Source organism: Bactrocera tryoni, chromosome 1 (genome assembly GCF_016617805.1).
Source record: "Bactrocera tryoni isolate S06 chromosome 1, CSIRO_BtryS06_freeze2, whole genome shotgun sequence".
NCBI classification, from domain to species: Eukaryota; Metazoa; Arthropoda; class Insecta; order Diptera; family Tephritidae; genus Bactrocera; species Bactrocera tryoni.
This window is the reverse complement of record NC_052499.1, coordinates 82,702,748-82,717,525: the sequence shown is the minus strand read 5'-3', so window position 1 is coordinate 82,717,525 and position 14,778 is coordinate 82,702,748. Positions and strand designations below refer to the sequence as shown.

At 35.0% G+C, this 14,778-nt stretch overlaps 1 protein-coding gene across 1 annotated transcript in view; it reads right to left on the bottom strand.

The window, feature by feature from the left end:
- Positions 1 to 3,648: 3,648 nt before the first annotated feature.
- LOC120766418 (rho GTPase-activating protein 100F) overlaps positions 3,649 to 14,778 on the bottom strand; it is a 93,290-nt gene continuing 82,160 nt past the window's right edge. Inside the window, exons 11-13 of the mRNA XM_040091881.1 lie at positions 14,379 to 14,629; positions 5,866 to 5,989; positions 3,649 to 5,794 (exon numbers count right to left, since the gene is read on the bottom strand). Of these exons, the coding sequence (XP_039947815.1) occupies positions 4,122 to 5,794; positions 5,866 to 5,989; positions 14,379 to 14,629 (2,048 nt within the window). The 3' untranslated portion in view covers positions 3,649 to 4,121. The remainder of the gene's footprint in view (positions 5,795 to 5,865; positions 5,990 to 14,378; positions 14,630 to 14,778) is intronic.

Genomic DNA, 14,778 nt, shown 5'->3' with positions numbered 1-14,778 from the left:
TTGTCAAATTTTCACCAGCTTTTGAGAAGGTTTTCATGGAATAACATCAGCTCTGAGTTAAAAAATTTCATAAAGCTTTCAGAGCTACACAGCTTTCTCGAGCTTTTGAGAAGCTTTTCAGAGCTTTTGCTTTCTCTAAGAAAATAAAGGAAATTTATACCTTAGACAAATAAAGAAAAGATTTATGTGTAAATTGGAACTGAAAATAGCGAAAAATTTTTTGACGAATTGACTGAACTCATCATTCCAATATTGCTGGCATTAAACTAAAGCTACAAAATAATTGAAAAAACGCTTGTCTTTTGGATCGTAGCTTTGTGAATAAGTCATGAAGTAAAAAAACAGTCTTTTTAACAAAATTTCTAAAAACTACAAATTTGAAAAATATGTCTCTTGATAACACTCTCCCCGCACAAAATTGAAATAAGCAAATATGTTGCACTTGAAACATATGTAACTACAGTTATATCTATGGATTTCATTGTATTCTCCTAATACACACTCTTCGTTTCGTTTCGTCTTTTGGTTTCGCAACATTTGTGTACACGCTTACACACTATATGTATTGTTATATGCATATCTATGTTTTCATGTATATATATGTATTTAGTTTAGTACATTTACATAGTACATGTTTGTATGTATATCAGACTTTATTCATATTCAACTGACGTTCGTGTCTCACGTGTATGTAAGTATGTATGTACGTGTCTATTTTATTTTCATTTTCTTTGTTTGCTATTTTATATATCATTTATATGTATATCTGCTAATTATAAAGATAAATTCTTGAAATTTTCGTTTCGCATATACGCCAGTTGCCAGAGAGCCTATTCTGTTACCATCGACACGCCCACCTGCGCTGTCGTTCAGTCAAGCGTTTGCTCTGTTCTCCCAGTGCTCGCATTAACCACTCAAAATATTCCTCATCCACTAGCTTAGTTCCGCAGTAGCAGGCTATACGTAGTACCTAGTCTGTATATAATATCCGTATTAGCATAACTTTTTTTTATTGGATTTCGGATTTTTGTTTTCTTTGCTTTCGCGGTTTTTTGTTTTGCTCACCTTCTTTAGCCGACAAATGCTTGTATATTGTATAGTCGTGTATTGTATATGTATGTATACTATATATAATTAATTTAGTCGAATATACATATGTATGCTTGTATATTGTATAGTATATGGTATGTATATATAAGTATTTGTAATTTTTTTAATTATATATTAATTTTAGATTTTAGTTGGATTGTAATATAAGTTGCGGAATGCGGTTCGGTTAAGGTAAGGTTCTTGTTGTTGCTTGTCAGTTGAAGTACGCTATGCTATGCTATGATAATGTATGGGACTCGTATGCATGCCGAGGAGAACGCTGAGTGGGAGTGTGATGAGTTCGTATGTTTGTTTGTATGTAAGTATGTTTGTATGTGGTTAAGTGACGCCTAGAGATTTTCGTAAATAATGCGAATTTCGGCAAGTTGTCTGGGTGTTTGCGTTTTTTATTAATTTCTTTAATTTTTTACAATTTTTTATAAAGACTGCGGTCATTTAGGGCTTTCGTTAGTTGCTATGAAGGACTTGTTGGGACTAATGCTATTTGATTTTTGTTGCATAAAAACCTATAAATTGCTTAAATTTCTTTTAATTTACGTTTTTTACAACTTTTTTGTAGCTTTTAAATACTGTTATCAACCGTTAAACTGTAATTGTCGTCTGTGTGCATTCGGGCGCGCGACTGGCAGCGACGCCCGTTAGCGAATACTGTTGGTAATTTCGGATTTAAATTTGTTATTTTCACTATGATTTGCATTTACTCTTCACTTCACACGTGTCTTGCTCGGACCAATGCTTAAGAGAGCGAGTTGTTAGTAAACTGTTGGTCTTAGCTTTCAGGGATAGAAAATAATTTCTACCTTCTGCTGAGAAATTATATTTATATTTAAGTGTGTATGTATGTACAGTAAAAAGTGGCAAGTACACGTATGTACTATGTTTGTATATATGTAGTGAAATGTAGTCAAAAGGGAGAGTGGAGTATGTAAATACAAAAGTTGCTTTGGTTAGACACTTTATGTATATTATTTACTTTGTTGGTTTTGTATTTGTTAAATATATTATATACTATTACTTATATAGTTTGTTAGTATGTATGTAGAAGAAGCAATAAAGTTGTCAAAAATTCACAAGTTCATATAAAATAAATTTGTAAAACTATTTTTTTTTAATTTTTGTTTTTCTTTTTTACTATTTCCTTTTTGCTGTGTGTTTGCTTGTAGTTAGTTGTTGGTTAGTAGAGTCATTTGAGGCATTCGTCCGCAACTGTCTCATTTGTCTTCGTATCTATTTCGGTCAGCGTATGCAGCTCGTATGCCGTTGCACCGTTAGTCTGTTGTGTATATAAGAATAAGTTAAATTTTAGAAAATTCAAAAAAGTCTAGTTTATGTTTGTATATACTATGTATGCATAAATGTATATTTATAGAGATTAATTTGTAGCTATGTATGTATGTATGTATATAATTATGCACTTTGCCTTTACGCTTGCTATGTACCATATGTTGTATGTATTGTATATATATTTATATACTATATCTGAGTTCCTATATGCCTATTACATCGGAATAAGTCTGTGTATTTATCTTAGATTGCCACGCTTTCATTGTTTGCATTTTATTTATTTATTTAATAAATTATGAATAATTTTTTTCTGTTTTATTTTTAATAATTCTGCGAGTTAACCGTCGAACCCAAACAAAACCAAAAACAAATCTGTAGACACACAAATAAAGCAGCATATTTTATGTATTGAAAATTCGTTTTCGCATCGCTTGGTGTATACGGTTGGTTGTTCAAGGTTCAGCAGACGTCTTTAAATTTTATTTTATCATTTTTTTTTTTTAATTTTTTAATTTTAATAATATATGCTTGTATACATACATATGTTGGTATTTATATATAACTTGCTGCTGTTGTCACACCTAAAACATTTATAGCTTGTTACTCGCTCGCTTTAATTTGCATAATTCTTATTTAATTTAGTTTAATTATTTTATTTCAATTTTAACCAAAATGCTGTTTGCTTGCCAGACCTTTTAATATTTGTTGTTTACCATGTTTTCTTTTTTGTTTTTGTAAATTTGTAAAAGTGTAAACATTTAAAAAAGTCAACGGTATATACAAATGTACGTATGTATGTGTGCGCACACGTGATCGCGTGCGGTTTTTCGTTCAGTTTACTTTTAACTAAAAATTATTGTTTTTGTTTATTAGGTGTATTTTGTTTTAAATTTTTTTTATAAAAAAACGTGCAGGGCACTCGAATTCCATGACTAAGTTGCTCAGTATTACCCAACTTTTTTTAAGTAGAAAAAAAATATTTTTTAAAAATTAATTATGAACATTTTTTTTAAATTAAAAACAATTATTTTATGTGAACATCTTTCCAAAAATTCTAAAAAATTAATTTATTTCAAAATATTTCCAAAAATTACAAAAAAAAAATTTTCCCAAAAGAAAAAATTTATTTTTTGTGTAAAAATTAAAAAATAAAAAAAAAAAACAATTTTCAAAAAATACAAAACAAAAATAATTATACTTAACTTTTTAGATTTATACTCTTAGAGCAAATTTCCTGTAGAAATAAAACCCCTTAAACTATCAATTGTCAGCTTTTCTACGTTTGGAAGATCACCAACTGTCAGCTGCCAGCTTATTTGACATTTTTAAGGACCCAACAGTCAACTAGTCAGTTAGAAACCGTCAGTCAAGCAACAGATACAAATCTATTTCAAAATCTAATCGAAATGAATATGTAAGCTTTCTCTTTCACTTTTTCTACTTTCTTTACTTTACTCTACTTCTTAATTACGCTTCGAAGAACACAAGAACTGTGAACAAGAACAATTTCGCACTTGCTCACACCAAAATGTCCACAGAAAATATTTCCTTGGTTTTGAAAGTAAATTTCGAAACTAAAATGTGAAACAACTCAAAAAACGGTTTAAATTTCATATCAAAATAATGCTTCATTGTACTAAAAAGCTATAAATTCAACCGCTTTTAAGCACACCAAGCAATGCTGTATGAAAATCGTGCGCCCACACTTCGTTATTTCGTTTAAGCTTTCACTTCAGATCGTCAAACTCATCACTGCCGTTCTTCGAGTCGCTACCATGTAAGGCAGCCAAGAGCGATGTTCGATTGTGACTACTACTACCGCTATTACCATTACCCTGCTGCTGTCCATTACCACCATTATTGCTACTACTGCGATTACCATTGCCCGCGCCGTTGCCCCCGTTACCAGCGCCGCCACCATTGCCAGGCGCATCGAATGCTTCCAAAAAGGGATTAGTGGCGGCATACTGCACCCTGTATGTACCCAAAGTGTGGTAATTACCACCGCCCCCATTGCCACCGCCATTACCGTAAGAGCGCGTGCTAGCCGCCGACGTATACGAAGCCGAACCGGGCGTGTAGTAGTCGTAGCTGGTGGTGGAACCAGTCATTGAGCTCACACCGCTACTACTGGCTGTGTGCGCACCCGACGATGACGATGTCGAATAGTATGAGGCGGATGTGGTGGAACCGTACATGCCACCAGCGCCGCCAGAGGAACCGTTACTTGTTGCATTGGCCGCCGGACCATTTTTGGGCAACGTGCCGTACAAGTGCATGGCATTGTGAGTGCCGTTGGACGCTGAGCCGCCGCCGCCATTACCATTGCCGTTGGCCGTGGCGAATGGACTTGTGCCAGCCTGCGCGCTACTACCAAACAGACTACTACCATAACTTCTGTGTTCTGAACTTTGTTGCTTATTGCTAATGTGACTACTTGCTACACTTTTACTATCGTTATATGTTGCAGACGTTGCTGCTGTTGTTGTTGTGCTGCTGGCCCCCGCTTGAGGTCGTGCCTCGGCTTCTGATGATGCCAAACTGTCGAATAGTCGCCTACCAGTCGACACCAGTGACGTTGATAATGATGATGATGCTTCCTTGCCGCTGACTTGCCTAGACGGTGATGAGCCCTTATGATTGCTGCTGCCATTGGGATCGCTCGAACTCGGCGCGGAATGTTTACTAATGGCGCCCGTAGAAGCGGGCGTTTTACTGTTCGATGTCGTTAGGTGGTAAACGCCTTTAGGCAGACCATCACTACCCGGTGGCGATGGTGAATCAGGTGATTTGATTGGCGTAAACTGTACGCGCGGCTCCCGCTTAAGATACTTAGACATGAGCTGGGATGTGGTCATTGCTTGCGATTGTGCCAACAATGCGTTCGTTGATGCTGAGGACTTATATGATATAAGGTCATCCGAGTCATCCGACGATGTGGTCGGGGCTGAGGTGGCAGTGGAACCTGCCGCACTCAAAACCGTCGCTTGTGATGAGGAGGATGATGATGTGGCGCTCGATTTATTACGCATCGCTTTGTAATCTTCAGTGGAGAGACTCGAAAGTGCCGTTTTACTTGCGCCAATGCCAGCACCCGTACCATAAGTGCTCGTGTCGCTGTAGGATGTGCGTGTTTTTGCGCCCAACTCGCCATATTTCGAGTAACTGCTGATCTCGTCACTCTTCGTATGAGGTTTGTGCGGTTCGTAAAATTCGACACCTTTTCTTGTTGGCGCTGTTGATGCTGCTGCTTCGGCACTGGTTAACGGAAATGAAGTGTCATCGATTGGCGAGTCTTTTGTGAGTTTTTTCTGTGTCATGGAATACGTACTGGCGGATTCTTGTATTTTCACATGTTTGACCGAGGAGGGCGACGCACCACGTTTTATTGTATCAGTACCTAAGGTAAATTGCTCAGTGAACAAGGTTGAATAATGTAACTTGATTTTGTTTATCTTCAGTGCTACATACTTTTACCGGATCCCGAGCCGGAACCGGTCGATGCCGAACTACTGCCGGGGGAGGGTGTGCCTGGAAGTGGCAGTGGCGATTGGTCGAGAATTGCTGAGGCCGCTGAGCCCGCCAATTGATGGGGCTACAATTACACGCAAAAGAAAGAAAACAAAAACAAATACGTTCGATAAACATTATGTACGCAAAGTGTGTGTTCAATTGAAATGCAAAATATGTAAGGTTAAACAAGTTTCGTTGGGTTCATGAAGCGTGCTGGATGAATTAGGAGGTGAATGCACAACAAGAATTTCATTTTCATGTCAATAAAATTTCGCTTTTCACTAAGTTGCCAATCAAGTGCCACAACTAAGTGCTAGACACGTAGTAATGTCAAGGTTATGGTTGTTGTTGTTGTTGGATGGTGCTCAGTGCGGGGGTAAACTGTCCGTTAACAAGTGCAGTGAAGACAACATTTGGTGCGAATTTAGGTGTTCACTAATTTTAGCAATAACAACAATGTATGCAAACAGGTGCGGTTGTGTTTGTGTGTGGGGGTTGGTCAATTTTTCAAAGCTCCGTGTGCCTTAATGTCATGCAAATGCGTTGTGCTTTGAAGAATGCGCTTTTGAATGTTGCCAATTTGTATGACGGTAATTAGATGTGATGTCTTTTGAGAATTTTGTCTCTATTTGTTCTTAACTCTCAGCCAATATGTATGAGTTATGTGATTTTATTTGTAATGTAAGTGTCTTTAGTTAGTAAATTAGCATAGGCTACAAGACCAAAAATATGTTGAAATAAATTTTTTATAATTCTATTTGTATATAAAGTAAGTCTATAAGAGAATAAAAATAATATTTTTTTATTATGAAAAATTTAGTTTCGCATGTTTACAATTTGCCATATGAATGAATGACAGAGCGCATTTTGTTACTGAGAGTTCTTTCATAAAGCTCTCATGCGCTTTTCCGTCACGGGAGTTACTTTTGGAGGGCTTGAAAGCATTAAAATATTTAGCCGTTTTAGTTTCGCTATTTGAGCAGTAGAAAAATAAGAGAGGTTTCGTGTTCGAGCAAAAATTTAAAACAAAAAAAAAAAATATTTTAGAATAAATAATTTATTTTTATCATTTAATTCTAAAATTATTTTTGCTAAAAATCTTTGGAAAAATAAAAATAATATATTTTGTAAAAAAACGATGTTATGTAAACATTTTACGAAAAATTTAAAACAAATATTTTCCAACAAAAATTCATTTTATAGGAACATAATTCCAAAAGTAAATAAAATATTTTCTAAAAACAAAATTTTAAGTGAATACCTTTTTAAAAAAAATACACTCTTAACCAAAAATAATATTTTTTTTTATTATGAAAAATTTAGCTCCGTCTTATTAAGACTAATATAAATAATATGGATCTGGAATGAGAGAGCGCATTTTGTTACTGAGAGTGCTCTCATAAACCTCTCATGCGCTTTTCCGCCACGGGAGTTATTTTTGGAGGGCATGAGAGCAACTTAATATATCCTAATATAAGAGGAGTCCTGCTTGAAAATCTATAGTTGTAGTTTCGCTATTTTGGTAGCAGAAAAGTAAGATACATAATGTTTTTGAGCAAAACATTAAAGTATTGGCACAACTTTCGCCTTTACTGTGAACTCTAGAACAACCTGCAGTCGTTATGGGACCAAACTTCTCTAGTTTTATTGAGAAAAAAAAAATGTAATAAAAGGTCGAAGAAAAGGTCAATTGAGAAGTCCCCGGCCAACCATAGTAAACCACATATTCTGGCAAAATTCGTTTTTTTCCAACATAGTTCCCTTCAATGGAAATACACTGAATCTAGTGACCCTCTAAATTTTCGATACCATTTTTGTAGTATGAGTTGTCTTCTATTTCAAAATCGATCTCAATTTCGATGATCACGTCTTCATTGAACAAAAATGTCTTCCAAAACGAGCATTATTTTGAGATCTGAGGACAGAAAACAGTCGCTGGGGAACACATCTGCAGAATACGGTGAATGCGGAGGCAATTTGGATCCCAGTTAATGGATTTTCGCTATCATTTTCACTGCCTTATGACACGGTCTTGTCAAAACAGCGTTCACTTTTTCTTCAAATGCTACCGTTTCTCAGCGATTTCGTGTTTCAAAATGTCCAATAACGCCATGTAATAGTCGCTGTTGATGGTTCTTCTAATTTCAAGACACTCAATAAAAATTATTTCAATCGCATTCCAAAATACGGACGGCATAACCTTGTCATCCGACTGTTGATTGTGCTTCGGAATGAAATGATGGAGCCATGTTTCATCCATTATCACATATCCATGCAAAAATTCAGATTTATTGCGCTTGAAGTACTCTAAACACTACTTCGAATCATCAACTCGTGTTTGTATTTGGCCAAAAGTGAACTCGCGCGGCCCCGTTTTTGTACTAAGCTTTCTCATGGCCAAATATTAGTGAGTTATATGATGTACTCGTTCAGTTCAACGGGAGGTAGTGTCCGGAAACTCGTCACCAAGGCTAATTTTTTGCTTCAACTGTTTTTTTTTTTCTTCAAAAATAATATTTTTGTTTTTTTACAGCAATGAATCTAATTTCACCTGAAAATCGATATCTCAAATGAATAAATGCGTCCCTTATTTCCATTTATGGAAAATATTTTAAAGAATACAACTTTTATTACAAAATAATATATGACAATGTTTTCTTTTGATAAATATTGAGCGATGTGAATTCTTGAATGGCAAAAACAGCTGGTTTTTCATCTTCCCAACGGCAGTGAGAACGGGCTGATTAGTGAAGGGCTTAAATGCAATCTAATCCTTTCAAATTTTCGATCTGAACATGGTATTAGGGCTAACTAAAATTCATATGGATTTAAGGAGTTTAGTAGCGCCATCTATGTGTCAGGCCGGGGACTTTTCAACTGAGCTGTTATTGGAACAAACTACGAACATACTATTATGAAGTTGTTGTTGCCGAATTAGTCTTTCAGAAAAGGATCAAAATTTGCAACTTAAGGTTCACCTAAAATGCACAAAACTTTCTTACTTAAGGGTTTTATGATTTTTTCAGAAATAGAGTTATCCAGTCGAAAAGTGCCACCCCTATACGCGATAACACGGCTTCTTATTGCAAACAAGATAATATAAAATTTTTAACAAAAAGTAAAAAAAAAATCTTTTGTTCACGGAAAAGTTGAAAAATTCGAAATTTATGTATTTAAATAAACACTTATCTGAATGTAAATATTTAAAAAAAAAATTAAAGATTAAATATCAAATGTTAAAAAACAAACATATCGTCACCTAAAATGCAAAACAACGTATCACCAAAAAATCGAAATTGATTTTTTTATTACTTACGATTCACTAGATCATATTACAGGTATGTAGCATAAAGTTTTCAGCTTCCGCTGTCAGATATAACCACTATATAACCATTTTATAACCAAAACCCAAATTTTGTTTAAATATGAGTGTATGATAACCAATCTATAACCATTTTATAACCAAATCGAAATTCTTTGTCAGATATAATAACCAGTTTATAACCATTTTATAAGCACAACTCAAATTTTGTTTTAATATGAGTGCATGATGACCTATATTATAACCGTTTCATAATCAAAATTCAATTTTGTTTCAATATGAGTGTATGGTAACCAATATATAACCGTTTTATAACCAAAACTCAAATTTCGTTTGAATATGAGCGGTTTCCTTATATCGTTTTTCCTTCGCCTGTAAACTTATGAAAAGTAATGCTTCGTTATTTTGCATTTTAATTGACGGTATATAATATTTTTCGTAAATTAAAAAGTTTTGAATAGCATAGGAAAAATTAAATGCGTGGTTACGTATACGCAACGTACACCTTGAAGGATTTCCTGCACCATTACTTAACGAGGAAACATCGTACATACAAATACTATGTCTGCTTAATTTTTGCATACTTAATAAAAAATAATAGTCATAATTAAAGTAAAAAGCAAAAAGTAAAAAGTAAAAGAAAAGTGTGTTGTATATACATATATGTACTTATATCATATTATGTAGGTCTGTAAAGTTTCATTTGACATAAGTACATACCCATACCGAGTACGCATGAGTTCAACAGATACAGATATTTGAGAAGGCTAGACAAGCATGGACATATGTTCGCAAGTAGCAAGAAAGGAACACACAATAAGCATTTGTATAAAGTAGAATTTTTTGTTGCCCTGCCAAGGTAGTTGAAGACAAGAAGGAACACACGCGTGTGCTGGTGAAAAGTTGTAACTTTGGGACATTGTATGTACATGTTTTTATAACTGTATGTATAGTAATATATATGTGGTTAATTATATGTAGGAGAGCGTATAGCGCCTCTAATTGTACATACTACACATGCTTTCCGCTGGTGAGATTTAGAATGTGTGTACGCGCTTGTATGTATGTATATGTAGGTACAGCTAAGTTCTAATAGCGTTACATATATACACGTATTTAAGGGAAATGTTATGCACATGTAAGCACATACATCTAAGCATGTATATGCGGGCTTGTATGAATGACAAAACATTATTGTGAGCGTAATGCGAGGGACTGGCGTGCATACATAGGTATATATGTACATATGTATTAGTGGACGAGCACATGAACAATGAGTTTGCATTGACGGCGAGTAATTTTAGGTGTGTATGTATGTATGAATGTGAAGGAAATGCGAAAGAACTAAGTAGTTATGTACATATATATTAATGCTTGTATGTATGTATACATATTACCAGTAGTGGGCCAATCATGCTAAATATCCGACTTCAAATGCACATTATTTACCACATCAGCTCCATGGGCACACACGCACACCCATGTGCACGTATTACACGTGTTACGTATGTATGTATCATATTCAGTATATATATATATTGCATGTACTAGTACGTTTGTATGTATATTTGAATTACAGATAGTAAGTTAAACACGTCTACTACATACATACATCGATTGCAATGTGTGTGTCTGTGTCACACCGATTACACTTTACTCTACGCCTATTGCAAATGCGCTTTTGTTGTTGTTGTTAGGTATGTAGTTAAGTACGCTTGCATGTATGTATACATATATGTTCTAATTACGATAATTACTGATAATTATTGCACTTGAATTAGGAAAATTTTGTAGTCTTAAACATATATGTATAAGTAGTAGTATACAGTTACGCAATAAAATCAAAGCGAAAATCATTTATTCCCAGACGGAAGTTGAGAAAAGAAATCAATGCAATCGAACTGAATTCAATGACAATAAGAATGGGCAATTAAACAATTAGTAAAGATTAGTAACGTTCAAATTCACAAACGGTCAACAGGATTAGTAGATAGTAGAGTGTGTTTTTGTGTATGTGTATGTGTGTTGGGTACGTTTTTTCGAGGCATGTTAGTACATATGTAAGTATTTTTTTATATTGGTGTAAGACGTTAGAGCATAATCTAACAAAAAAGGCGGAAAATTATTAAATTTTTCATCTCCCTAGCGCTAGAAATTAGCTCACGATTTTTTAAAAAAATTATATTCAACCTTTAAAGACACTACTAACAATTTTTATCAATTAATACAATTCTTTTCAAAACATATATCAAACACAAAATGCCAAATGCATAATCAAGAAAACTCGAAGCTATAAACCCTTTGATCGGTCAGTTTGTATGGCAGCTATATGCTATAGTAGTCCTATCGGAACAATTCCTTCGAAAATTGCATTACTGTCTTAGACAATAAACCATGCCAAGTTTCGTAAAGATATCTTGTCAAATGACAAAGCTTTCCATACAAGTACTTGATACCGATCGTCTAGTTTATATGACAGCTATGTGCTATAGTGGTCCGATATCAGCGGTTCCATCGAAATAGCAGCCTCTTGGTAAAAAAATAACCTGTGTAATTTTTTAGAATGATAACTCAAAAACTAGGGGACTAGTTCGCGTATTCAGGGTATAATCAAAAGGTATCTAAATAACAGGTTTTTCAATAAGAAAAAGGTTTGGGATATGGATGAATGAAAGTCCAGACGCTGAGCACAATTTTCGACAGCTTCCAAGTATAAATCGGGCGAAACTGCTGCAATTTCAGTTTCGATATTCGTACGAAGTTCATCAACTGTCGCTAGCTTGTTAGCATAGTCTAACTGCGTCAAATCGCACGAGCAAGGCAGCCAATGGACTAGGCCATTTCGTGAGATAACACGTTCATCAAGCTTTTCAATAAATCGATTGTGACTTTCGCTGTGTGGCTTGTGGCCTCATCTTGTTAGAACCACATATTGTCCAAGTCCATATCATCCAAATCAGGCCAAAAATATTCGGTTATCATTTAGCAGCAGCGATTACCATTCACAGTAACGTGCCGATCTTGATAATCACGAAAGAAGTACGGCCCAATGACGCTAGCGGCCCTTAAACTGCCCCAAAACGTAATTTTTTCGGGATGCAATGGTGACTCATGGAGTAAGTATGGATTTCTGCCTGATCAATAAAGCATATTTTGCTTATTGACGAAGCCATTCAGCCAGAAATGAGCCTCATCGCAGAAGATTATTTTGTGATGAAAATCCGGCTCATTTTCAGGTTGTTGTTCCGCCCAGTTCATGAACATATGAAGATTTTCGTGGTCAAGCGGCTTCAGTTCTTGCGTCAATTTCATGGTGTAAAGATGTAGGCCAAGAACTTTTCCCAAAATTCGTCACAGAGATGCCTAACGCTCGGGTGAGGAGATACTGACTTGGGTCTTCCTCAATTAATGCGCTAGCGGCAGCAATATTCTCAACACTGCGGGCACTTCTTTGCCTCACTGGCATGGAAATATTTTGTACAGTACCCGTAGATTCAACTTTTTCCACTAGACGCTCAGTTATTGATCTAACAGGACGATTATGACGAGCATAAATTGGGCGAAGCGCTCTACCGAATTTCGGTAGTAAATTTTAATAATTTCGACTCGTTGTTGGATTGTATATCTTTCTTTGTTGAAATGGCAAGCCTTACTGAAGAGAAAAGTCAAGGGAGAGGGAAAAAATATGACGTCGTTTGCTGTCCCGATCGGTCTACTTTTGTAAAGTCGCTACTGAAAAACCTGTTATAAAAAAATATGAACCAATCAAGTTAACTATTTTCAAAAATCTATCTATGAACTTCTTTACCCCAACTTCAGATACATTTATTTTAAGTTTTTTTTAAATATACCAACTCTTGGTATACAACTGATGTGAGATGTATTAAAAAACTCAAACAAAAACAACGTATTGCACACTTTCTCAACTTCGATAGTTACAACATTTCAATAAGGTAACAACCCAATTTAATTTTTTCCGTAAAACTTAAAATCATCCTATAAATTTTTTTTTTATTATCAAAAGCTCTCCAACTGAGGCATAAGAGATTAGTATATCTACTTATCCTCTCCAAATTACATCGAAATACAAAGGATTTAGAAAATATTTTCAATACAAATTATATTCGACCTTTTGTGAGTTAAGCTACTTTATCGCAAGCTTCGTTGAGCATCGAATTTTCAGTTTCCCTAAATCGAGGTTCCACAGGAGCAGTTTAAGCTCAAATCACTGAAAGTACACTATAGAGTGACTCGAGGTCAGCCACAACATTTATCACGTGAAATCATTAACAAAACATTTAAACCAATTCTTTAATAACACAAACTTTTATAAAGGTTCTAAGGTTTGGTTTTTATTGAAAAATCAAATGAAAAACTTTTATTAAGAACGGATGCAGTTTCAGAGTCTTATGTGTACTTTATGGGAACTTTTGGAATTTTCTTGCTAAAATCTCAGAGTTCCCCCCAATTATAATTATTTTAAAAATTATCCAAAGAATTTTCGGGACAAATAACGAGATCATTGAAAAAGCAAGAATAATGACCAACGTTAGAACAACCACAGGAAACATAAATATCATTCTTTTTTGGTCTTGGTCAGCTGCCAAGTTGCAATGTTACAGTTCGCTTAGGTTGTAATTACAGAGTACCAAAGATTGTTTTGATATAAAAAGTTGAATTTTTTTGAAACTTTCTAGAATATGCTTTAAAATGGTACTGGAATACAGAGAGATGAAGCAATCATTTACCTCTCGTTGAATTTTTATACATAAAAAATGTCTGTTAAATAAAAAACCGAATTGAAAAAAGTGGTTTGAAAGGTTCTAACCTAGATCTTAATATTCCGTAAGAGAAAATCAGAAAGCTCATAAAAAAATTTTGTAGATCAAAAACTAAAATACGAGGCATCTTTAAAACACTCTGAGAGAAAATTTGTTTTTTAGAAAACAAAATCGTGGTCCAAAAAGTTGGGTTACTTGTTAAATGGGTTTTCAAGTAAGCTTGTTGTTATTGTACGAGTATAGGTTGTTATTTGTTATTGTCTGTTTGTTTGTTTGTTGATGTTGTTTTTGCTATAGTTGTTGTTTTGCTGTAATTGTTGTCTGTACTTTGCTGTTGTCTGTTGTTGTTGTTGTTGTGGCATTTTTACCTGTTGCACCGCTTGTTGCAAGGCTCGAGGCGATTGAGCTAACTGACCCACTACTGATTGATACAGATGACTGTTGACTGTGGCTGAGAGCGGATGATGGCCTTGTGAGAGTATGTTGGTTACCGAAGTGGACGAGCGTAGAAGATTGCCCGCCGCCATGAGCTGCGCCTGCTGCTGCAGTAGAAGTTGTCTGTCCGCTTGCAACGCACTGACTTTGCTTCCACGCTGCCCTGTTGACTCGCCGCGCCGACCTGTCTACATAGGACTCTGTATTAATCAATATTAATTTGAACTTAACGGTTAACTTATTAATGGACATTCGTCACTACTCATGTACGAATATTCCGTTACAAACTATTCACATTTTTGCTATTTATTTTTATTTTATTTTTTTCTTTGA